Consider the following 23,356-nt stretch of genomic DNA (forward strand, 5'->3'; position numbering starts at 1 on the left):
AAGTTTTTGTTACTTTCTTTGTTCAGATTTTTGCTCAATGGTTCATCATCTGTAATTTAATAATCAGAGTACATTGCTTTAATAATGAAGGGACCCACTCGTTATAAATCTCCTGTGATATTTCAAAGCCACTCATATAATGCAGAAACACTCATGCATGTGTGTGTACTGCTGCAGAACGAGGGACAGTAATGTACGGCCGAGAGCATTACACACAGACTGCTAGATTCACTTTCACCAGAAAGTCATGTATGCCTAAGGTTGAAAATAAAGAATTAAGTTAATAGTGAATGCTCCTATAAATGGTCTTTTTTTTTAATACAAATGCGTGTGCTAAGTGAGCGTCAAAGATCACACAACAGAAGTGCACAAGCGTGCTGTCTCTCTCTCTCTCTCTCTCTCTCTCTCTCTCTCTTTAACGTTAAGTAACTTGTGCAATGTTTTACTTGTTTTGACAGATCCGACCGAACTACAAACTTTCCAGTGATGAACTATATATTCACTGTACAAGCTCACACATCTCCGCCGCTGTGCTCAATCCACTCAGTGTGCTTTATCAGCTCACACACGTCAGCTATACAGGCGTTAATACTGAATGTTTAACATTATATTCATTGCACAGATATCCTACAGAGACAACCTTAATCTCTCCATTCTGCTGTCTGGTGTTCTGTTGTCTATGTTTCTTTGTCTGAATATGGCACTTATCACATTCTGTGTAGTATTGGAGTTTGTATCGGCACATTTTAACGAGTACGAGTACAGGAGACCAGTATCGGTATCAGTGCATCCCCAGGAGCTAGTGTAAGAATCAGCCTGATTTGAGCTAATACTACAGCAGCATTACATACATGCCTCCTGGAGAAGCCTGCGCACATTTCTACTAAATAACAGAGAAACACTGACTACTAATATCAGTATACATAAGATTATCTGATTGAAAAAAGCACTATTCACTTAATATTTATCTTATTTATACAGACAGACAGATAGATAGATAGATGTGTGTGTGTGTGTGTGTGTGTGTGTGCGTGTGTGTGTGTGTGTGTGTGTGTGTGTGTGTGTGTGTGTGTGCGTGTGTTGATGCTTGTTACAGTGTGAAGGACTACAGTGCACTGAATCACCGTGAGCTGTAGACTCATGACAGTCCATGAACAGGGCTCATCACTCACCGGTCACAACACCTGTGCCAGACGACGCCACACCTTTACGATTGTGTGCTTCACAGGAGAAAGAGCTGCTCTTATTCAAGCCTGTCGGGGAGAAAAACATCATGGTTGAGAAAACCAGACCCAAAATCACCCAAAAACTGCAAACTTGTGTTGGATTGTGTTTGAGTTTCAGAAACTGCTTGTGGATTTAAACACGCATTCATTTGGAGAATCAAAAAGAGCTGATTTGAAAAGAGCTACTTCTGCTTTCAGGAAAACACTGAACAAACACACACACACACACACACACACACACTGCACATGCTGACATTCACAGAAACATGTCAAATGAAGGATCTGTTTCTCACACACAGCATTCTTCACACTCTCAGTGAAAATAACTCATGTCCATTGTTGAAAGGCCACAACAGTTCAAGACCAAGGGTCCCCAGATCAAATACTGATGGACAAGGGCTGAGTGCTGTGTGTGTGTGTGTGTGTGTGTGTGTGTGTGTGAGAGAGAGAGAGAGATAGAGAGAGTTCACCACAAGCCACATTTAGTTTCATCTCATTCTATTTCCTTCCCTAAACACAATCTGTCTTCCACTAAACATAATTTTGCCATATCAGTCCACACTGATCAGCCTCACAACATGATACACTTTCCAAATAATATTACTGGTGTGCGTGTGCAAGGGCTGTGGCCATGTGTACTGTGGATGTTTGCTAATCATTACAGTGATTTGTGTGGTTTTTTTTTATATGGAAAAAGTAAAAAAAAAAAAAAACTATACCATGAGTATGAGCAATAATAATAGTGATAATTGTCCTAACAAACAGCACTGAATGCTTTACAGAGTATTTAACATTCTCCCTTGTGATGACCAGAGAGTGTGTGTGTGTGTGTGTGTGTGTGTGTGTGTGTGTGTGTGTGTGTGTGAGAGAGAGTGTGTGTGTGTGTGTGTGTGTGTGTGCGTGTGTGTGTGTGTGTCTGCGTGTGTGTGTGCGTGTGTGTGTGTGTGTGTCTGTGTGTGTGTGTCTGTGTGTGTGTGTGTGTCTGTGTGTGAGAGAGAGTGTGGGTGTGTGACCAGAAGTGTCTCATTCCAAAGATGTGAATCCACCACTAATGGTCAGTTATCCATGATGAGTCAAAGCCTCTCTCTCTCTCTCTCTCTCTCTCTCTCTCTCTTCAGCTCAGTACAGCTGGAACAACAACACAAGACTGTGGCAGGTTTTCAAAGGCCTCCTCCTCCTCCTCTTTCTTTTCCTCCACTCTTTCTCTTTCTTGCTGTTCAGCTTTCCTCTCATCTCCTGCTGCTCTTTCTCTAGGAAGCAAAGGCCAGCGTCTCAAAGGATGATTCCCATTTGGAAAAAAGCCAGACAGTTTGCCTACTGCTGAGATCCTGTGTGTGTGTGTGTGTGTGTGTGTGTGTGTGTGTGTGTGTGTGTGTGTGTGTGTGTGTGTTGTGTGTGTGTGTGAGAACACCCTCTCTTTTGAGCAGTGTAGCAGTAATACTGATGACACTAGCAAACACCACTAACAGAGTTATACTGTGTGGTCTTCCTGCACCTTTATTTAGCACTGAAGGGAGCTATGATGTGGACTGGTTACAGTCTTCACTGTGGAGCTGAACGCTCGTATGTTCATGTGTTCTGTCTGTGTTTGTTTCTCATTACAGATAACACAGAATATGCCATCTCTTCCAAGTTTAGGGTGACATGCTCTTCTCCACTCCTCAGATGAACATTAGTCTTTAAAGAAAACACTGAATGTATTCTAACACAATACTATTCATTGGTTACAATTAATGTAAAGGGTGAGCAACAGCATTATATGAAATATGGCGAGACAAGGTATTTGTAGTTAAGAATGTTGCTGAAAACAAGCGTAGTGTAGAGTGAAGCAGAGTGAGGTCAGGACCTGAGAGGATGAGTGTTGAGGGCGACAGGGATACGGGGTCGTTCAGGTCATTGAGAGGAGCCCCGTCCTGGAGCCAGATGACCCGCACCGGATCAGGAGGACCGTGAGCCACACAGAGCAGACTCAGCTCCTCGTTAGCCACGACCGACGAATCCTGCGGCTCCACCGAGAAATGAGGGAGACCTGGGACAGGGAGAGAGACAGTGAGGGATCACAAATATATCACTAATATACTACAGAGGAGACTACTGTTATAGTCCCAATCAGGAGATCTGGAAGAATGGATTTTAAGAGATTCAAGAAGTGAAATACCTTCTAGTTCAATGTGTCCCTCCATGGATAACACCTCGTCTTCTCCAGAGGAAACCGCACACTGATAGAAGCCCATATCTGAGAGCTGAACCTCCTCTATCCTGGACACAGAAACTCAGTACTATTCATATAAAACTGAGTCACATTTCAAGAGATTCGTTTGGCAGACACTTTTCTCGCAGGTGAATTTGAGTGCTTTTAATGTTTTCATCTTAATGTCATGGAGGAGGAAACTGAAGGAACAGTGGAATGGAAAGGCAGGTAAATGTCTTCATTAAACAGGTTTTCTTACCTGAGTTCACTAAACACCAGCCAGCCGTTCTCATCCACGGGGAGCTGCATCTGGTTAGTGTCGGCTAACTCCAGCGGCTGTCCGTCCTTCAGCCAGATCACATCCAGGGGTCCCTGGTCCTCGCCGTCCCCTCGCAGGACACACTGGACCACCACCAGCTTCCCAAGAGAGGAGGTCACGTTCCCCGGGCTCTCCACGAAACGTGACCCTACACAGTGCAGGAAGATCATCAGGGTAACAGCACAGAAGAGTTTATCACTTAAGCTTCCAGAACATCTGTGAATTAAACTAATGTGTGGTACTTTAGTGCTGATTCATTGCCGGTTTTGTTTGTTTATTAATGGCTGAAGAGCTGAAGCAGGACCTGTGTTGAGACACTGGTTCTCAGTGGAGTCCAGCCCAAACTGAGGGCTCTTCTGTTTAAGTCTAAGGGAGGGTTTGCTCCCTTGTCTGCAGTACAGAAAAACAACACATGAACTCATCAGTCAAACCTTCTTTTCAATGCCACTGGTGTGGTGTAGCTTTGTGAACTGATTTTTTTAGGGGATGTTTTGAACTGTTTTAAATTCCTGTGTCAGCATGGAGCCGATAACAAGCTGAAGCCGGACAGATAGCAGAGGTGTGTAATCCAGCATTAGGCCAGCTTCGGATGAAACAACTCATTCCCAATTCATTCCCGCTTAATAACGCCAGTTTAGGATCTTCTCAAGGCTGTCAGACGCTGCCCTGACCCTTAACCTTTGACCTCTTGAAGATGATTTCATCCAGAGTGACATCAACTATCTCTCATGTGCCATGTCAAGAGGAAATCAGACTGACTTTTTGAAAATGGCTCATAAGAAACATTAGTCACATTCAGGTGCACACTTAACAAAATACACTTTGAGAGGTTCAAGCAACAGGAACAGTTTTATTCAAGAGTTTAACATTCCTGCCAGTCCATCCGAGGCGTGTTTAGAGATGAATAGCAATAACAACATGTGGTATCAAAGGCGATTCATCAGGGATAATGAACGTGATATTGCGTAGCTTGTCAGTGATTGACTGCTCTGTCTATTAAATGCCTCTCCATGTGAAAGCAGGTGATGACGATTTAGCGGTATTCACAGAACCAGATTTACTGACTAGATGCGTAGATGATCATATCATTAGATCAGCCCTGGCTGAGTGACTGAATTACTGCTTATTATTCAGGATCAGAATAGACCTGTGTGAGGTTCAGGTTCAATAGTTACATAATAAGCTTGTCATTACAGAATAATAATCTATATTGTGTTTTAGAAGAAATTTACAAGTGGTTACATTTGTAGGGAAAACACAGTAGGTCACAGAGTTCATAATTAAGTGCACATTACATTAATTTCTCTGTTGATCCATTCATCTATATTCTATCATTATTTCAAACAGATATCATGAAACGAAGGTTCTCGGGAATTGGATACATTCAACATTAAAGCACTAGGAAGGAAGAGACAAACTTATTAATAAAACAAAAATAATACGTTTTAGATGGAATGGTGTTCATGAATGTTATGCAATGTTTTTAGGGATTTAATTTTCACGGCAATACCATGACTTAGATCAGTGGTTTTCAACCCCTAGTGGATAGCGGTGGTATTGCAGGTGGGCCGCCAATTATTTTCTGTTCATTTCCAGTCCATTCTAGGGCTTCTCAATTAAAAGAAATCATCATAAAATCACAATTTGAGCGTGCACGATTTCTAAATCGCTTTATAGCATGAATTTCCGCGGCCCTGACCTCCCGTAGTATGCTATCCGATCCAATCAGAATACATTGCTCCTAGCCTGAGAACAGAACAGACTGGGCATATGCCTAACTCCAGGTTCACACACTGTCTGTGATGCGCCTTTTTTCTGAGCCCATGTTAACCGATCAGAGCGTTCACAGTGCACGCGGTAAAAGGCTAGAAATAAAAACGTGCAAAAATAATTAATATCTAACACATGAGAATAGAGAGAGTTGTGAGTGCACAGGACGCAGTTTAAGTGAGAGGAGACATGTTTTAAGTGTGCACACTCTCTCCTCGCAAAGCAGTGTGTATCTGAGCAAGCACGACCGGTTTTGTGACAGAGCAAAGGGAATCTGCTGCGAACAGATAGATTCGCACTCGTGCATTATTTCAATGTGCTTTCACGTTATATTTATGCGCTCTCGCTGCTGAGCGCATACACATACTGTATACACACTGCAAACACCTGAGGCACCCATACAATTAATGAGCTCTATGAGCAATGCATGGCAAAAAAGAAAAAAAAGTCCCTGGACACGGGGTTTTTATTTATTTTATTTTTTTGCCATAAGTTTATACATTTTGTTATACCTTTACTATATTGATCATTTTGACTTATGTCTGTTCTAGAGACGTTACAACTTTCTGATAAAGCTCTAATTGCTTTTCTTTTTGAAATATGTTTCAAATTAATCCTGAATGCATTCATGACTGTAAAATCATACCGGTGTGTGTCACAATCACAAAATTGATCAAAGGATTCGCGATAGGTTTTTTTTTTTTTGTCCATATCGCACAGCCCTAGTTCATTCAATAAAGACAGTTAACAATCTAGCTTCTGAGTACTAAGTTATTAACCCAACAATAGCGGGGCAGTTAATTTTTTTGAAGTGGGCAAACATGCCTAACCTGATTTTACCAACATCGTTGTTGACCCTGGAACAACATTGTGATTAACCAATCAGATTTGAAGAACCAGTTTATAGATTTTGTGAAGTTTATGCTTAAATCAGTGTTTGGTGCTTGTACATCAGTGTCATTCATCTATCATTTCCTCTGATTTTAGGGATTACTCATGGTTAAGGTTAGGTTTAGGTGTAGGGATATGGTTAAGAATATATTTTTGGAGTAAAATGTTGTTCCAGGGTCAACAAAATATGTTGACCTAGGAACACATCGGACTTGGCAAAATCAGGACGTGCGGCAAACATATGTGTGTGGTTGTGTGGACCGCGAGCTGAAAAAGGTTGGGAACCACTGACATAGATGTCCCTGAGCAAGGCACTGAACCCCAAAACTGCCCCCCGGGAGTCAAGTTTGGCATTAAGGGAGTTACAATAATATCTCCTCTTAGGTATAGTTTCAAACAGTTCTGTAAGGTTGGTGAAAAAGTTTTAATGACATTCGTAGGGAAACGTTTTTCAACTTCATCTATTCATGGTGAAAATGATTCTAATTAGTACTTTCATGTAAAATAAATATCACTTTAGAAGATAATGTTTTAATAATATGAACAATTCTGTCTCCAGTAATTTTTTTATTTATTTTATTTAATATAATTTCTTAGTATTTTTTAAATGTCACACCACAGGACACATTTACAGTACTGCTGAGTGAAAATGTATAAAAATATGTGAAGTCATTGAAAAATGAGTGACCACTACTATTTTCTGAAACTGCAGGTTTCATAATTTATACATATTTATAATATATTTATTTTTTTCTTAAAAAGTTGTTTTCCAAAAAAAGTACTTTTTCTTGGCCATTTGTCAACTACCCAATAATCAAATATCTTCATAATATTAAAGATTTGTGAAAAATATTTATTCAGTTTCTTTAGCTGTAAATATGCAATGATGTTTATATTTAGATGCTTTCAATAGGTCAGTATTGTACATTGTAGCATCTATCCAAAGACCTAAAGTGTACCTTTGTACCTACAGTATAGTACCTGTACCTATGCAGTAATCCCTGTGAATAAAGAATGAGAGCAGGCCCTCCTCATTAACATTATCTTGTGAGGTCTTTTAAAATGGTACAGTGTCAATGATCTTCAGTAAAAAAAAAAAAAAAACAGCCCCGCAAACATCCCTCTCCATTATTATTACAACTATCACCAGACTAACACAAATCACTCTTCCTTTCCTCCTCTGTTTTCACTTCTACACCAATCTCAGTCCCACCGTGCCTTTCTATCCCAGTCTATTTAAATCCCCCCCTCATCCGTCCCTTCGGCCCAAACTCAATCCATCATTTCCTCTGTGTGATCTGATTCAGCCTGACTCCTGAGACACATTCTTCTGAATCCCACACAGCACACACAGTTCTCCTCCAGTAGCTGAAGATCAACTACGGTGTGGCATGAAGAGACACGAGCCATCATCAAGTGTCTGCCTCAAAATGAGATTTACTGACGATAAAGAAGATTCAAAAGATGCTTATACAGTAGAGCCAAGGCTTTTGGACACTAATTCTTTTCTCAATAATGTATTCATTGATCTGAATTGCATTTATTTACACTTATTGATTGAGACAGGGTTATTTTAGTGAATATGAAAAGCTGCCCTCAAGTTCACACTGCAGAACATCTACAGCTGCAGTCTTTAACTTGGCAATAATTATCTTCATTTTAACACTTAGCTATTGTTGTATCATTTCAAACATAAGCATTTTTGCATTGTTTTAAACTTCATTCTATGACAACTTGCTTGCAAAGTGATAATTGTTATCTCATTTCAATTTAAAAAAAAACCGTTACCGTTACCGTTAGAGTGTCTTAAAAGACCACAATATGCCCTTAAACAACACACCGATTATATTTTACCTCCGTATTCAAACACAATACTTTCTTAAGAAACTATTTGTTAAGAAATGATGCCGCCTGTATCTTACCTGACAGACTCTGCGCGTCCCCGAGGCGCATCACCGTCACGAGGAGCAGAGTGAAGCTCGAGACGCTCATTCTGCTCGGCGTCGCGTGAGAATCAGTCACGGATCGCATCATCATCGCATCGTTTCAGCTCTCCACAGATCAGCGAATCTTCTTGGGCAAACACAGAGTCCTCAGCAAAAAAAAAAAAAAAAAAAAAAAAAGGACAGATTGCAAGAAAAAAAGGGGGATTAACTTGAATCATCAGGTTCAAAATAGCAGATCTAAAGTTTTCCCCAAAATTATCATCTGCTGAAATCTGTTTCCAAAAGCAGCACAAGCAGTAAAGTCTTCCTTTCTTCTCTTTTAAACTTCCCCCACACTTCTTTAGGCTCAAAATCTTTTTGGTGTAATCCTGAACGTGAAGTAGACTGTTGAAGCGCCGAAAGCTCAATCAGAGCGTGTTATTTTTGGAAACGCGACGCGTGTTTTTATGTCAGACTTTCCTTTTGCCTCCAAACTCCTCTCCCATCAGGACGCCTCCAGACAGACTCACATTCCTCCACTCAACTGTGTTTCTCCTCCCCTCCTCCTCCGACACCACCACCCCTTCCTTCACCTACAGACTACAACTAACTCTACAGACAGCACGAGACACGCTTTCTTTAAATGTGACGGAATTTGTCTACGGATGAGTCGTTTTATTAATGGCTTGACAGTTGGCTGAAAAGTTAAAGGTGACATAATGAAAAAAAGATTTTTCTAGGTTTTAAGTGCTATAAGCAGATCTACAGTGCATCTACCGACCAAGGAAACTTTAAAAATATTAACCCAGTAACCAGGGCCGTGCACAGACCTTTTGAGGGGCATGTGCTGAAACTGAAAAAGGGCACCCCCCCCCCCCTTTTTTATATCAAGATTATTTAGTAACCCTGCATAAAAGGAAGAAATGGTCACATCTTCATGACAAATTCAATAACACAAAATAATAGTCTCAAAAGCTTTAGATTTATTCACGATTAATAACAACCATAATAATAATATTAGATAATTAGATAATATAGATAAACAGGGTTTTAAGGGCTTCTTTAAACCTAATACAACAGCAACCTTCTGTGAGCCATGTATCTGGCAAAAATGTTATACTGTGGTGGACCAGGGATGTTGGTCTCTCGAAGGTCTCTTATTCACTACACTTTCCCCTAAAATAAGCCAACAATGAAAAAATAAATAAAAATAGTGAAAAGTACAGTTGCAGTGAAAAGCATTTCTGAAGGATCACGTGACACTGAAGAGTACTGAACTGGAGTAATTATGGTGAAAATTCAGCTTTGATCACAAAAATAAATTACATTTTAATATATTCAAATAGAAAAGTTATTTAAAATTGTAAAAATATTACACAATATTACTGATTTTGCTGTATTTTGGATCAAATAAATGACGCCTTGGAATGAATCATGAATTACATTCTGTATGATAAAATATAAAGATTTCAGTGATCTTCTGTAATTTTTTTTTTTCAGTTACTACTACATTACTGTTGTAAACCATGTTTTACAACATTTTATAAAGAGAGTATACAGAGAGTATACCATAACATGATTAGCCTAAATGTTAATAAATTAAGTGTATCAGCAATCATAAATCAAAGAAGAATTTCTTAGAAATATGTTATCTAGGTGACGAGGATCACTCGTCGTTTTGTGTAAGTTCCAGTACGAAACAGCGCGGGGGCGCACCTGTTATGATTTTCCGATGGTAAAAACAAATTATGTTGTTGTATTACTTATCAATATATCGTTTTTGACCAGCGAATGTGTGCAAATGTGATTTTTTTTTTCTGTCCGTCATTAAAACGGCGACGGTGCCTGCCGCTGCCGGTGTCCTGACATTTTATCCTACCCTGTCAGATTTTCCTACGCGGGTTTACTGCGCACGCGCACATCAATATCGCGTCCTTTGTCTCATGCTAAACAACGATATTTAATGTATCTGCATTACTGTAAGGGTAGGTTTAGGGCTGGGGTAGTTGTAGACTTTAATAAAAACGCAATCTAATTGGTAGAAAATAATATTTATTGTTGGTTTCCTGTAACTGTATCCCTTTTAGCTACAACCGCGAATAAAACACATAATTACTGTATTTGCAGTACTGTAAGGGTATGATTAGGGTTGTGGTAGGTGTAGACGTTAATAAACCATAACTTTACAGTAGAATTTTCGTTGTGGAATTGTACTACCCGCTGTTTTAGTGGGAGGTAGGAAAATCTGACAGCGTAGGACAAATCGACAGAACACCGGCATCACATCACATTTTCATCTACAGGTTACAAACTAGTTTTTTTAGCTATATAGACGGAGCGCTCAGTTTTTCCTGTGGTAAAATGCATTTGGCCAAAATCGCATTTTATAAAAGATGAAATGCAACTGTATGCACAGGCTATTTAAGTGTTGGCTATGACTAGATGGCAAATGCTAGCCCTCTCTCTCTCTCTCTCTCTCTCTCTCTCTCTCTCTCTCTCTCTCTCTCTCTCTTTCTCAGGCGACGTCCCACATGTCTCAGTCAGTGAGTCAGTCAGACATCAAATAAATAAAATATGAGCCTTTATAGACATAGTGTTTAGTAGTACTTATTCAAACAACGAGATATTTATTTACCCTTCGCAAAACTTTGTTCAGCTCAGCTGTTCTCTACTGTGCGGCTGCTGTGTAACTTCAGTTGATTCAATTAATATAGAGGGGGCGGAGTTATCAGCTTACTGACAGCTTGAGGATCGAATAAGATTTACACAAGCTCGTTTTAAGAACTTTAATTTGCTAAAACAGACAGACAGACGTAAAGGGTGACCAATAGCATTGATTAAAAAAAAAAAAAAAAAAAAAAAACACCACCAAAAAAAGGGCACTTCGGAGTGTAAGGGCAAAAAGGGCATGTGCTCTGCACAGGTTGAGCCCTACCTGTGCACGTGCCTGCCAGTAACTTTGTTTTGGTTTGCCTTTTGCTGATTTCACACCCCTAGTGATGTGGCAAAGGGGTCTTATTATAATAATTTTAAGCCTCTTAAAGCTGCAGTAGGTAACTTTTGTACAAATATATTTGTTACATATTTGTTAAACCTGTCATTATGTCCTGACAGTAGAATATGAGACAGATAATCTGTGAATAAATCAAGCTCCTCTGGCTCCTCCCAGTGTCCTTTTGCCATTTGCAGAAACTCCATCGCTCCCGGTAAAAAACAACCAATCAGAGCTGCGGTCCGTAACTTTGTTTGTGTTCAAAATGTAGAAAAATGAACTTAATAAGCGAGTACACAATGAATCCATTTTCCAAACCGTGTTTTTAGCTTGTCCTGAATCACTAGGGTGCACCTATAATAAGTGTTTATATTCGGACTATTTTAGATTGCTTCGGGGGTACCGCGGCGGAGTAACCCAGTACCTTTGTGATTCTTCATAGACATAAACAGAGAGAAGTAGTTCCGGCTACGATGTTCTTCCGCAAGACGCAAGCAGTTCTGTTTATTAACCGCTAGAGCGTCAAAAGTTACCGACTGCAGCTTTAATCTGTCAGTTTCTGTCCAAGGCCCATCATTTGGTTTAGTAAGTGGTAACGGTGTAGCAGCTCTAATATCACGGTGAAAGTTTGAGCAGAACATGCTAACTGTTCTGTCTTTGTCTGCACAGAAAACTGTTTAGAGTCCCAACCTCAGAGGAGACAAGAGAACAGTGGATTTATTGATTTATTTACTCTATATTGCTGCTGCCACACAGATCTAAAATAAACATGCAATCTATTTCCCAGCAGTTTACCTTCACAGACATAACCGACTGTTTTCTTAACTTGTGTGCTTTTAACGTAAACTGGTGTGTGAATGAGAACTTAGTCTAGTACTTGCTTGCTGTGTCAGCCGTTCTCAGACCATCTCAGAAGTTTAAACTTATATGGTTTAAAACGCATGATTTCAGCACTAAAAACATGATAAGCAGAACCAAAACAGATGTTTTAGCAGGTCCCAGCTGTAATGATGCAGCTCTATTCTGGTAAAAGGGAATGGGGAGCAGCAACTTATTTGCATTTAAAGAGACAGACACCATAAACAGTGTGTTTCTGCTTCCATTCAAATTAGGTATTTTCAAAATGATAATAAATGATCGGTGGGATATTTTGAGCTGAAACTTCACACATTCTGATGACACCAGAGACTTATATTACATATTGTAAAAAGGGAAATAATAAGTCTCCTTTAAAAATGACTTTAAAAAGTTTGAGAGATCTTGTTGGTAAAAATAAAAAGCTCTATTTTGTGTATTTTGTCTTCCAATATGCAATCCCAGGATGCACCTGATGAAGTTGACTGACAGAATGTAAAATCTGCAGATAGTGTCTAAGCAAATAATCAATATGTCCTATATGTCCACGTTATTGCATAGTAATGATTTTACCAGGGGTGTAGATCACGCGGGGGGACGTATCTCCCCCAGTTTAAATATCACGGAAATTTCAACCCCCCCCCACTTTCCCGGTCAAGTGAGTTCGTATAGAGGTTTTCAAGAGCTGGTGTGAATAAATAAAGATTTTAACTCAATGAGACAGGATAGTCTGCACATGAGCTGATATTTTATTCGGACCCAGAATAAGGCAAGATGAACATCACAGAGTGCTAAACACTCCTGCAGCATGTGTGTGTTTCATTCATGTGTAACCCATGCCCACATCTCTTTCGCTCCCTTAATTACTATTAAACAGTTTTCTGTTAAGTGGACTCCAGTTCCTGTAGCAAATGCTAGCATCTTCAGTACACCCTTCTCATGTCTTACAGCATGTGAAGAAAGCTGCGAATCTGCTTCCACTTGCAACACAGGCCCTCACATCTCAGACTTTCCTCCTGCCACTTCTTACCACTTTTATCCTTTCCAGTGGCCTCCAGCTCCTGTTGCAGACGCTAGCGTGACGCCAATGCAAGCGTGAGCTGTGCTTGAGCAGCGTGTGAGGAAACTACAGCGTCGCAGTAGATGCACTCTGGAAACGTTTGTATAGTGTCACTGCAGTGGCTCCAAAGCTACATATTTCTCTACAAGGACAGCTATAAATTTGTTTTTAGAGGTTGGTCGGTTATAAACTTGTATGTTTTGAAGTCTTAAAAGTTATAACACAGGAATTTGTGTGAGGGGAAAACTGCCCGTTTAAGTCATAGGCCTACTCATATATACAACGTGCTGTTTATATTGTTATTAGGGGTTCAAGCACACAGTGCTGAAACCCTATTTTACATTTTTTTATTATTATTTTCACAGTTAAAACTGATTGTGCAGACCAAACCGTAAGGCATAGAGACTTGATACTTGTTCAGAATGTGGAGCTTCATGAGGGGACATGCTGGCAAAGAACCAGCCCTAGTGTGGGCACTACAGCGGAAAAAAATAAATAAATAATACAATTCAGACATTTTTGGCTGTAGCTCATAAACCGCTTGATGTAGACGCAAAAACTTAACATTGTTGCTATCCTTGGGTTAGTATGAACAAAATTGTTCAGTGCAAGATTATAGTCTATGAAACACCTTTTTTCCTTAAAATGAACCGATATCCTAAACCTACTATTGCGAAATAGTCCTAGGTTTTTCAACGGATGGGAACCAAACCACTGCAGAAATATTCTCTGAACACTGAATATCAATAATTATCCAAAAAGTTGAAATTTCATTTTTTGCGCGAAACAGTACACATAAAAAGTGTCTATGCTAACGCTATGAGATATCTTCACCAAACTTTGTACACATGTATAAGCTCAACCTTTGGTCAAATAAAAAAATTCAAATTTCTGCCACTTGGGGACACTATAGGACAGAAAAAATTATATAAATGGCAATAACTAGACAATCGTTGGTCTGATCGGCTTGAAAACTGGGTATTCGACTTGGTACTTGGTATGCCGCGTCTTTGTCTGAAGGGACACAAGTATCTATGAGGACATTTGCTTATCTTAAAAACATGGCTGCCATTGGCCAAACAAATTTAAGCACCATTTTGTTGGGGTTAAGGAAGGTCGATCAGAATGAAACTCGGTGGGCATGTTCGACTTATGCCCCTTAAGGAGTTTGAGAATTTTGAAAGAAATCAGCCACTAGTAGACACTAACGAGTTTTATGGCTCTTTAATAACGTGGTGTTTCACTTATCCACACAATATGCATATCATTGACAGGCAGAATATTGAAAATGTCAATATGTTTTATGTGTATTTATTGTGTATATAGCTCCATTTCTGTAACTGTGGAACTGAAAATAAATAAAAGGCATAAATTTGTTATGTCAATCGTAATTGAACACGTGTGCGATATTTTACAGAATACAACTTTTACAGAAGATGTCAATAATGTATGAATAATGAACTTCCTATGTATGTACTCCATTGTAACATAAGATCCTGAGCCAGATGAATTGTTCATTGTGTATTTGCTAAAATGTTTTGTTATAATTTGCTTATATGACAATTAAAAAGTTCAAATAGGTAAATCTTCAATACATATTATTTATTCTTAATTTTCTTCCCTTACATATTCCAATTTGTATTAAAACACACTAGACATGCTTATTCTGTGCATTTTTAGCATGTTTTGTGCGAAATCATGTTAATTTTGCCCATCAAAAGTGTGTTTTGACTTTAATTGAGTGTCAGTAGGGCAGCAAAAATCGACTCGCCACTGAAACCCCCACTTCACCGCTTTACTCTTACCCTCCTTTTCTTCTGCTCCTGCTCCCAGAGCCGTCCCAAGTGTAAGCATGCCTCCGCTAATAGAGCAGGCCCCGATGCCTGCCATTCCCCCTCTCTTTCCCCCTCTTTCTTCCACTCCTGGAGCCGTCCCACGCGTGAACACCTCTCCGCAATTTGTTCCGGCAGCTATTTTTCCTCCTCCTCGCATGCTTGCCCTTCCTTCTCTCTGTCCTCCACCACACCCCTACTTGTCTCTCCCAACTCTCTCACTTCGAAACCACCCCCTGTAACATCCAGCAACATCAGGACACAGATTTTGTCAGAAGGCAGAGGTCTCCATATCGATTCCATATCAGAGAAGCTCACTGAACTCTCATCAGCCAACCCCTTTAATGCCAGTCTATCCCTGTTTACTCAAACTCCTGACCCACCATAGCTAACCCCCTTTAACATCCCTTAATCCATCTATAATGGCCCAACCTCACTCCAGCTGTCCCAGAAGCATCCTGCTCCCGCAGGAGCCATACCAAATTCCCACACTGCCACAGCATTTTCTGTATATCCCCATTGCCGCAGCAGTGTCCATTCCCACAGGAGCCTCTATCTGTATTTACCCACTGCTGCAGCAGTGTCCGCTCTCACAGGAGCCTATTCTGTATTACTCTACTGGCTCAGCAGTTTCCACTACCGCAGGAGCCTCCATCTAGATTTCCCCTCTGCTACCGCAGTGCCAGCTCCCGCAGGAGCCTTTTCTGTATTTTTCCACTACCACAGCAGTGACAGCACCTGCAGGACCCTTTACTGTATTGATCCACTGCCGCAGCAGTGTCCATTCCCACAGGAGCCTCTATCTGTATTTCTCCACTGCCGTAGCAGTGTCCGCTCCCACAGGAGCCTCTATCTGTATTTCTTCACTGCCGCAGCAGTGTCCACTCCCGCAGGAGCCTCTATCTGTATTTCTCCACTGCCGTAGCAGTGTCCGCTCCCACAGGAGCCTCTATCTGTATTTCTCCACTGCTACCGCAGTGCCAGCTCCCGCAGGAGCCTCTACCTGTATTTCTCCACTACCCCAGCAGTGACAGCACCTGCAGGACCCTTTACTGTACTGATCTACTGCCGCAGGAGCCTCTACCTGTATTTCTCCACTGCCGCGGCACTGTCCGCTCCCGCAGGAGCATCTTTCTGTATTTCTCCACTGAGGAGCCTCAATCTGTATTTCTCCACTGCCACGGCGGGGTCTGCTCCTGTAGGAACCTCTATCTGTATTTCTCCACTGAGTAGCCTCTATCTGTATTTCTCCACTGCCGCGGCAGTGTCCGCTCCCGCAGGAGAATCTATCTTTATTTCTTCACTGGGGAGCCTCTATCTGTATTTCTCAACTGCCGCAGCAGTGTCCGCTCCCGCAGGAGCCTTTATCTGTATTTCTCCACTGCCGTAGCAGTGTCCGCTCCCGCAGGAGGCTCTATCTTTATTTCTCCACTGGGGAGCCTCTATCTGTATTTCTCCACTGCCGTAGCAGTGTCCGCTCCCGCAGGAGCCTCTACCTGTATTTCTCCACTACCCCAGCAGTGACAGCACCTGCAGGACCCTTTACTGTACTGATCTACTGCCGCAGGAGCCTCTACCTGTATTTCTCCACTGCCGCGGCACTGTCCGCTCCCGCAGGAGCATCTTTCTGTATTTCTCCACTGAGGAGCCTCAATCTGTATTTCTCCACTGCCACGGCGGGGTCTGCTCCTGTAGGAACCTCTATCTGTATTTCTCCACTGAGTAGCCTCTATCTGTATTTCTCCACTGCCGCGGCAGTGTCCGCTCCCGCAGGAGAATCTATCTTTATTTCTTCACTGGGGAGCCTCTATCTGTATTTCTCAACTGCCGCAGCAGTGTCCGCTCCCGCAGGAGCCTTTATCTGTATTTCTCCACTGCCGTAGCAGTGTCCGCTCCCGCAGGAGGCTCTATCTTTATTTCTCCACTGGGGAGCCTCTATCTGTATTTCTCCACTGCCGTAGCAGTGTCCGCTCCCGCAGGAGCCTCTATCTGTATTTCTCCACTGCCGCAGCTGTGTCCGCTCCCGCAGGAGCCTCTATCTGTATTTCTCCACTGCCGTAGCAGTGTCCGCTCCCACAGGAGCCTCTATCTGTATTTCTTCACTGCCGCAGCAGTGTCCGCTCCCGCAGGAGCCTCTATCTGTATTTCTCCACTGCCGCAGCAGTGTCCGCTCCCGCAGGAGCCTCCATCTATATTTCCCCACTGCTACCGCAGTGCCAGCTCCCGCAGGAGCCTCTATCTGTATTTCTCCACTGCTGCAGCAGTGTCCGCTCCCGCAGGAGCCTCCATCTATATTTCCCCACTGCTACCGCAGTGCCAGCTCCCGCAGGAGCCTCTACCTGTATTTCTCCACTACCCCAGCAGTGACAGCACCTGCAGGACCCTTTACTGTACTGATCTACTGCCGCAGGAGCCTCTACCTGTATTTCTCCACTGCCGCGGCACTGTCCGCTCCCGCAGGAGCATCTTTCTGTATTTCTCCACTGAGGAGCCTCAATCTGTATTTCTCCACTGCCACGGCGGGGGCTGCTCCTGTAGGAACCTCTATCTGTATTTCTCCACTGAGTAGCCTCTATCTGTATTTCTCCACTGCCGCGGCAGTGTCCGCTCCCGCAGGAGAATCTATCTTTATTTCTTCACTGGGGAGCCTCTATCTGTATTTCTCCACTGCCGCGGCAGTGTCCGCTCCCGCAGGAGAATCTATCTGTATATCTCCACTTAGTAGCCTCTATCTGTATTTTGTCCACTGCCGTAGCAGTGTCCGCTCCCGCAGGAGCCTCTATCTTTATTTCTCCACTGGGGAGCCTCTATCTGTATTTCTCCACTGCCGCAGCAGTGTCCGCTCCCGCAGGAGCCTTTATCTGTATTTCTCCACTGCCGTAGCAGTGTCCGCTCCCGCAGGAGGCTCTATCTTTATTTCTCCACTGGGGAGCCTCTATCTGTATTTCTCCACTGCCGCAGCAGTGTCCGCTCCCGCAGGAGCCTCCATCTATATTTCCCCACTGCTACCGCAGGGCCAGCTCCCGCAGGAGCCTCTACCTGTATTTCTCCACTGCCCCAGCAGTGACAGCACCTGCAGGACCCTTTACTGTACTGATCTACTGCCGCAGGAGCCTCTATCTGTATTTCTCCACTGCCGCGGCAGTGTCCGCTCCCGCAGGAGCATCTTTCTGTATTTCTCCACTGAGGAGCCTCTTTCTGTATTTCTCCACTTCCGCGGCAGTGTCCGCTCCCGCAGGAGAATCTATCTGTATTTCTCCACTGCCGTAGCAGTGTCCGCTCCCGCAGGAGGCTCTATCTTTATTTCTCCACTGCCGCAGCAGTGTCCGCTCCTGCAGGAGCCTCTATCTGTATTTCTCCACTGCCGCAGCAATGTCCGCTCCCGCAGGAGCCTCTATCTGTATTTCTCGACTGCCGTAGCAGTGTCCGCTCCCGCAGGAGGCTCTATCTTTATTTCTCCACTGGGGAGCCTCTATCTGTATTTCTCCACTGCCGCAGCAGTGTCAGCTCCCGCAGGAGCCTCTATCTGTATTTCTCCACTGCCGTAGCAGTGTCCGCTCCCGCAGGAGGCTCTATCTTTATTTCTCCACTGGGGAGCCTCTATCTGTATTTCTCCACTGCCGCAGCAGTGTCAGCTCCCGCAGGAGCCTCTATCTGTATTTCTCCACTGCCGTAGCAGTGTCCGCTCCCGCAGGAGGCTCTATCTTTATTTCTCCACTTGGGAGCCTCTATCTGTATTTCTCCACTGCCGCAGCAGTGTCCACTCCCGCAGGAGCCTCTATCTGTATTTCTCCACTGCCGTAGCAGTGTCCGCTCCCGCAGGAGCCTCTATCTGTATTTCTTCACTGCCGTAGCAGTGTCCGCTCCCGCAGAAGCCTCTATCTGTATTTCTCCACTGCCACAGCAGTGTCCGCTCCCGCAGGGGCCTCCATCTATATTTCCCCACTGCCACCGCAGTGCCAGCTCCTGCAGGAGCCTCTATCTGTATTTCTCCACTGCCGCAGCAGTGTCCGCTCCCGCAGGAGCCTCTATCTGTATTTCTCCACTGCCGTAGCAGTGTCCGCTTCCGCAGGAGCCTCTATCTGTATTTCTCCACTGCCGTAGCAGTGTCAGCTACCGCAGGAGCCTCTATCTGTATTTCTCCACTGCCTCAGCAGTGTCCGCTCCCGCAGGAGCCTCTATCTGTATTTCTCCACTGCCTCAGCAGTGTCCGCTCCCGCAGGAGCCTCTATCTGTATTTCTTCACTGCCTTAGCAGTGTCCTTTCCCGCAGGAGCCTCTATCTGTTTTTCTTCACTGCCGTAGCAGTGTCCGCTCCCGCAGGAGCCTCTATCTGTATTTCTCCACTGCCGCAGCAGTGTCCGCTCCCGCAGGAGCCTCTATCTGTATTTCTCCACTGCCGTAGCAGTGTCCGCTTCCGCAGGAGCCTCTATCTGTATTTCTCCACTGCCGTAGCAGTGTCCGGTCCCGCAGGAGCCTCTATCTGTATTTCTTCACTCCGTAGCAGTGTCCTTTCTCGCAGGAGCCTCTATCTGTTTTTCTTCACTGCCGTAGCAGTGTCCGCTCCCGCAGGAGCCTCTATCTGTATTTCTTCACTGCCGTAGCAGTGTCCGCTCCCGCAGGAGCCTCTATCTGTATTTCCTCACTGCCGCAGCAGTGTCCGCTCCCGCAGGAGCCTCTATCTGTATTTCTCCACTGCCGTAGCAGTGTCCGCTCCCGCAGGAGCCTCTATCTGTATTTCTCCACTGCCTTAGCAGTGTCCGCTCCCGCAGGAGCCTCTATCTGTATTTCTTCACTGCCTTAGCAGTGTCGGCTCCCGCAGTTGCCTCTATCTGTATTTCTTCACTGCCGTAGCAGTGTCCGCTCCCGCAGGAGCCTCTATCTGTATTTCCTCACCGCCGTAGCAGTATCCGCTCCCGAAGGAGCCTCTATCTGTATTTCTCCACTGCCGCAGCAGTGTCCGCTCCCGCAGGAGCCTCTATCTGTATTTCTCCACTGCCGTAGCAGTGTCTGCTCCCGCAGGAGCCTCTATCTGTATTTCTCCACTGCCGCAGCAGTGTCCGCTCCCGCAGGAGCCTCTATCTGTATTTCTTCACTGCCTTAGCAGTGTCCGCTCCCGCAGGAGCCTTTATCTGTATTTCTTCACTGCCTTAGCAGTGTCCGCTCCCGCAGGAGGCTCTATCTTTATTTCTCCACTGGGGAGCCTCTATCTGTATTTCTCCACTGCCGCAGCAGTGTCAGCTCCCGCAGGAGCCTCTATCTGTATTTCTCCACTGCCGTAGCAGTGTCCGCTCCCGCAGGAGCCTCTATCTGTATTTCTCCACTGCCGCAGCAGTGTCCGCTCCCGCAGGAGCCTCTATCTGTATTTCTCCACTGCCGCAGCAGTGTCTGCTCCCGCAGGAGCCTCTATCTGTATTTCTCCACTGCCGCAGCAGTGTCAGCTCCCGCAGGAACCTCTATCTGTATTTCTCCACTGCCGTAGCAGTGTCCGCTCCCGCAGGAGGCTCTATCTTTATTTCTCCACTGGGGAGCCTCTATCTGTATTTCTCCACTGCCGCAGCAGTGTCAGCTACCGCAGGAGCCTCTATCTGTATTTCTTCACTGCCGTAGCAGTGTCCGCTCCCTCAGAAGCCTCTATCTGTATTTCTCCACTACCACAGCAGTGTCCGCTCCCGCAGGAGCCTCTATCTGTATTTCTTCACTGCCTTAGCAGTGTCCTTTCCCGCAGGAGCCTCTATCTGTTTTTCTTCACTGCCGTAGCAGTGTCCGCTCCCGCAGGAGCCTCTATCTGTTTTTCTTCACTGCCGTAGCAGTGTCCGCTCCCGCAGGAGCCTCCATCTATATTTCCCCACTGCTACCGCAGTGCCAGCTCCCGCAGGAGCCTCTATTCTAATCTGTATTTCTCCACTGCCACGGCAGGGTCTGCTCCTGTAAGAGCCTCTATCTGTATTTCTCCATTGCCGCGGCAGTGTCCGCTCCCGCAGGAGAATCTATCTGTATTTCTCCACTGCCGTAGCAGTGTCCGCTCCCGCAAGAGGCTCTATCTTTATTTCTCCACTGGGGAGCCTCTATCTGTATTTCTCCACTGCCGCAGCAGTGTCCGCTCTCGCAGGAGCCTCTATCTTTATTTCTCCACTGGGGAGCCTCTATCTGTATTTCTCCACTGCCGCAGCAGTGTCCGCTCCCGCAGGAGCCTCTATCTGTATTTATCGACTGCCGTAGCAGTGTCCGCTCCCGCAGGAGCCTCTATCTGTATTTCTCCACTACCACAGCAGTGACAGCACCTGCAGGACCCTTTACTGTACTGATATACTGCCGCAGGAGCCTCTGTCTGTATTTCTCCACTGAGTAGCCTCTATCTGTATTTCTCCACTGCCGCGGCAGTGTCCGCTCCTGCAGGAGCCTCTATCTGTATTTCTCCACTGCCGCGGCAGTGTCCGCTCCCGCAGGAGAATCTATCTGTATTTCTCGGAAATCTCTCCTCGGACAGCATGCCAAATACACAAAACCATTCACTCTGTTTATTATATTTAAGTGTGAACTCGTGAAGTGATGTTTTAATAACAAATTTTGGGAGGAGCACGCACAGATAATTAACACGGCCAATTCCTCATCATTAATCACATCTACATCAAATCAGCGCAAGAAAGAACCCCTATATATAATAAAAGCAGTCCAACCTTAATTTTTGCTAGTATTTCAGCATCCCTCCACCACCCCTACTCCTAACCTTCAGCCTTGTCCTAGCCCAGCATGTGGAGGAACACTCGGGGGTCAGGACTCCTGGGCTCGGGAGTAAGTACCATGCTTGAAGCCCTCTCCCCTGACAGAATGACAAATATGCATAACCCTTTACTCTGTTTATTATATTTAAGTGTGAACTCGTGAATGGTAAATTTATTAGGATTTTGTAAATTTTTTGATTTGAATTAGAATCACAAAGCTTTTAAAGGTAAGATGTCTTTATAAATGATATTAATGTGTGGAAACTACTCACTACTTAAGTAAAACAACTAACTTCTACCCAAAATGAGCATATTTTCTCAAAAACGAAGACAGTTAGACTTAAACACACAGAGTAGTTAGTTAGTGTATATTCTCTTATTTTCTTGGTTATGTTGCTCTCATGGTTATATCTGCAGGTGAATTGTACAGCATTTTCATACAGGACTCAGGAGAAATGATAAATTTGAGTTAAGTTTGTTTGGGTGAATGCAAATAGTGTAGGATGGGGGGGATTTACGCTTCCCTCATGAATAATTAATTCCTCCTTCTTCCTGGGATGAGAGTCCTCTGGCCCTTTAAGAGGAGGTTTAGCGGTCGGTGTTCCCAGGGTCTTTAATGGAGACAGAACCCATCTGAGAAAGACCCCATTGTGTTCTTGCTTTTCAAAAGAAACCAAGCCCTCTCTCTCTTTCTCTATATCTCTCTCTCTCACACACACACATACACAAATACACAAACAGAGACAGGGTAGATGTAGGCAGAAATTATCAAACATGGTCTTAAAAGGATAAGAAGGTAGAAAAATGCTAAACAGAATAATGAGGAGATTTTGTTTAGGCAGACGGAGAGAGTAGTGTGAGTGGGTTAGTTTAATATGAAAGGGAACTGATTAAACTTGTCAAACAGGCTAGACCTGCTAAGCCATTTGTTTTTACCATTGTAACCTGTTAGCATTCCAAAAAACAAAGCAAAAAAAAATAAGATAACCTCGAAAACACGACACATACCTACCTTTCAAAAGAGACAAAAACCATGCATTTATACCCCAAATCAAGAACAGCACGCAGTTTACTAATTTTACGTTGCGTTCAATTTCAATTTTGCGTTCAATTTCAATTTCAATTTTGGGCTCATCTGATTTTTTTCTACATAGTATGGTTTATTAATATGATGTGCACTGAGTTTGGTCTTTTAATATCACTGTCTTAGTACAGTAAGTCACATTAAGCCTTTTCTTATAACGGTTTTCTATGGGAGAAAAATGCTTAACATGTAATTAAATGCATTGCGTTAAATTTCTGGGCTCATCTGATTTTTCCTACATAGTATGGTTTATTAATATGATGTGCACTGAGTTTTTCACACGGTTATGACCCGTGTATCACTAATGCAGCCATCTAGCCATCTATTAGACTCTGTACGGATCAAAAAATGATGATTCTCATCACTGATATATCATATAAAAACCCACACCTAGATAAAGGTTAGTACCTGATGATATTTCTTGTGGGTTATTGAGTTACAACAAATATGTTTTAGAAACACATGGTTATAACAGCCAGAGAAAAGA

General features: G+C 43.6%; 1 protein-coding gene across 2 annotated transcripts in view; it reads right to left on the bottom strand.

Annotated features, from left to right (window-relative positions):
• LOC113058255 (tyrosine-protein kinase receptor UFO-like) overlaps positions 1–8,917 on the bottom strand; it is a 33,840-nt gene extending 24,923 nt beyond the window's left edge. Inside the window, exons 1-5 of one of the 2 annotated variants that reach the window (XM_026226010.1) lie at positions 8,320–8,917; positions 3,677–3,884; positions 3,385–3,485; positions 3,073–3,255; positions 1,173–1,253 (exon numbers count right to left, since the gene is read on the bottom strand). In XM_026226010.1, coding sequence (XP_026081795.1) covers positions 1,173–1,253; positions 3,073–3,255; positions 3,385–3,485; positions 3,677–3,884; positions 8,320–8,434 — 688 coding nt within the window. In that variant the 5' untranslated portion in view covers positions 8,435–8,917. The remainder of the gene's footprint in view (positions 1–1,172; positions 1,254–3,072; positions 3,256–3,384; positions 3,486–3,676; positions 3,885–8,319) is intronic. The other variant, XM_026226009.1, reaches the window with a different exon arrangement.
• Positions 8,918–23,356: the final 14,439 nt, after the last annotated feature.

This window comes from Carassius auratus, chromosome 40 (assembly GCF_003368295.1).
Source record: "Carassius auratus strain Wakin chromosome 40, ASM336829v1, whole genome shotgun sequence".
Taxonomy (NCBI): Eukaryota; Metazoa; Chordata; class Actinopteri; order Cypriniformes; family Cyprinidae; genus Carassius; species Carassius auratus.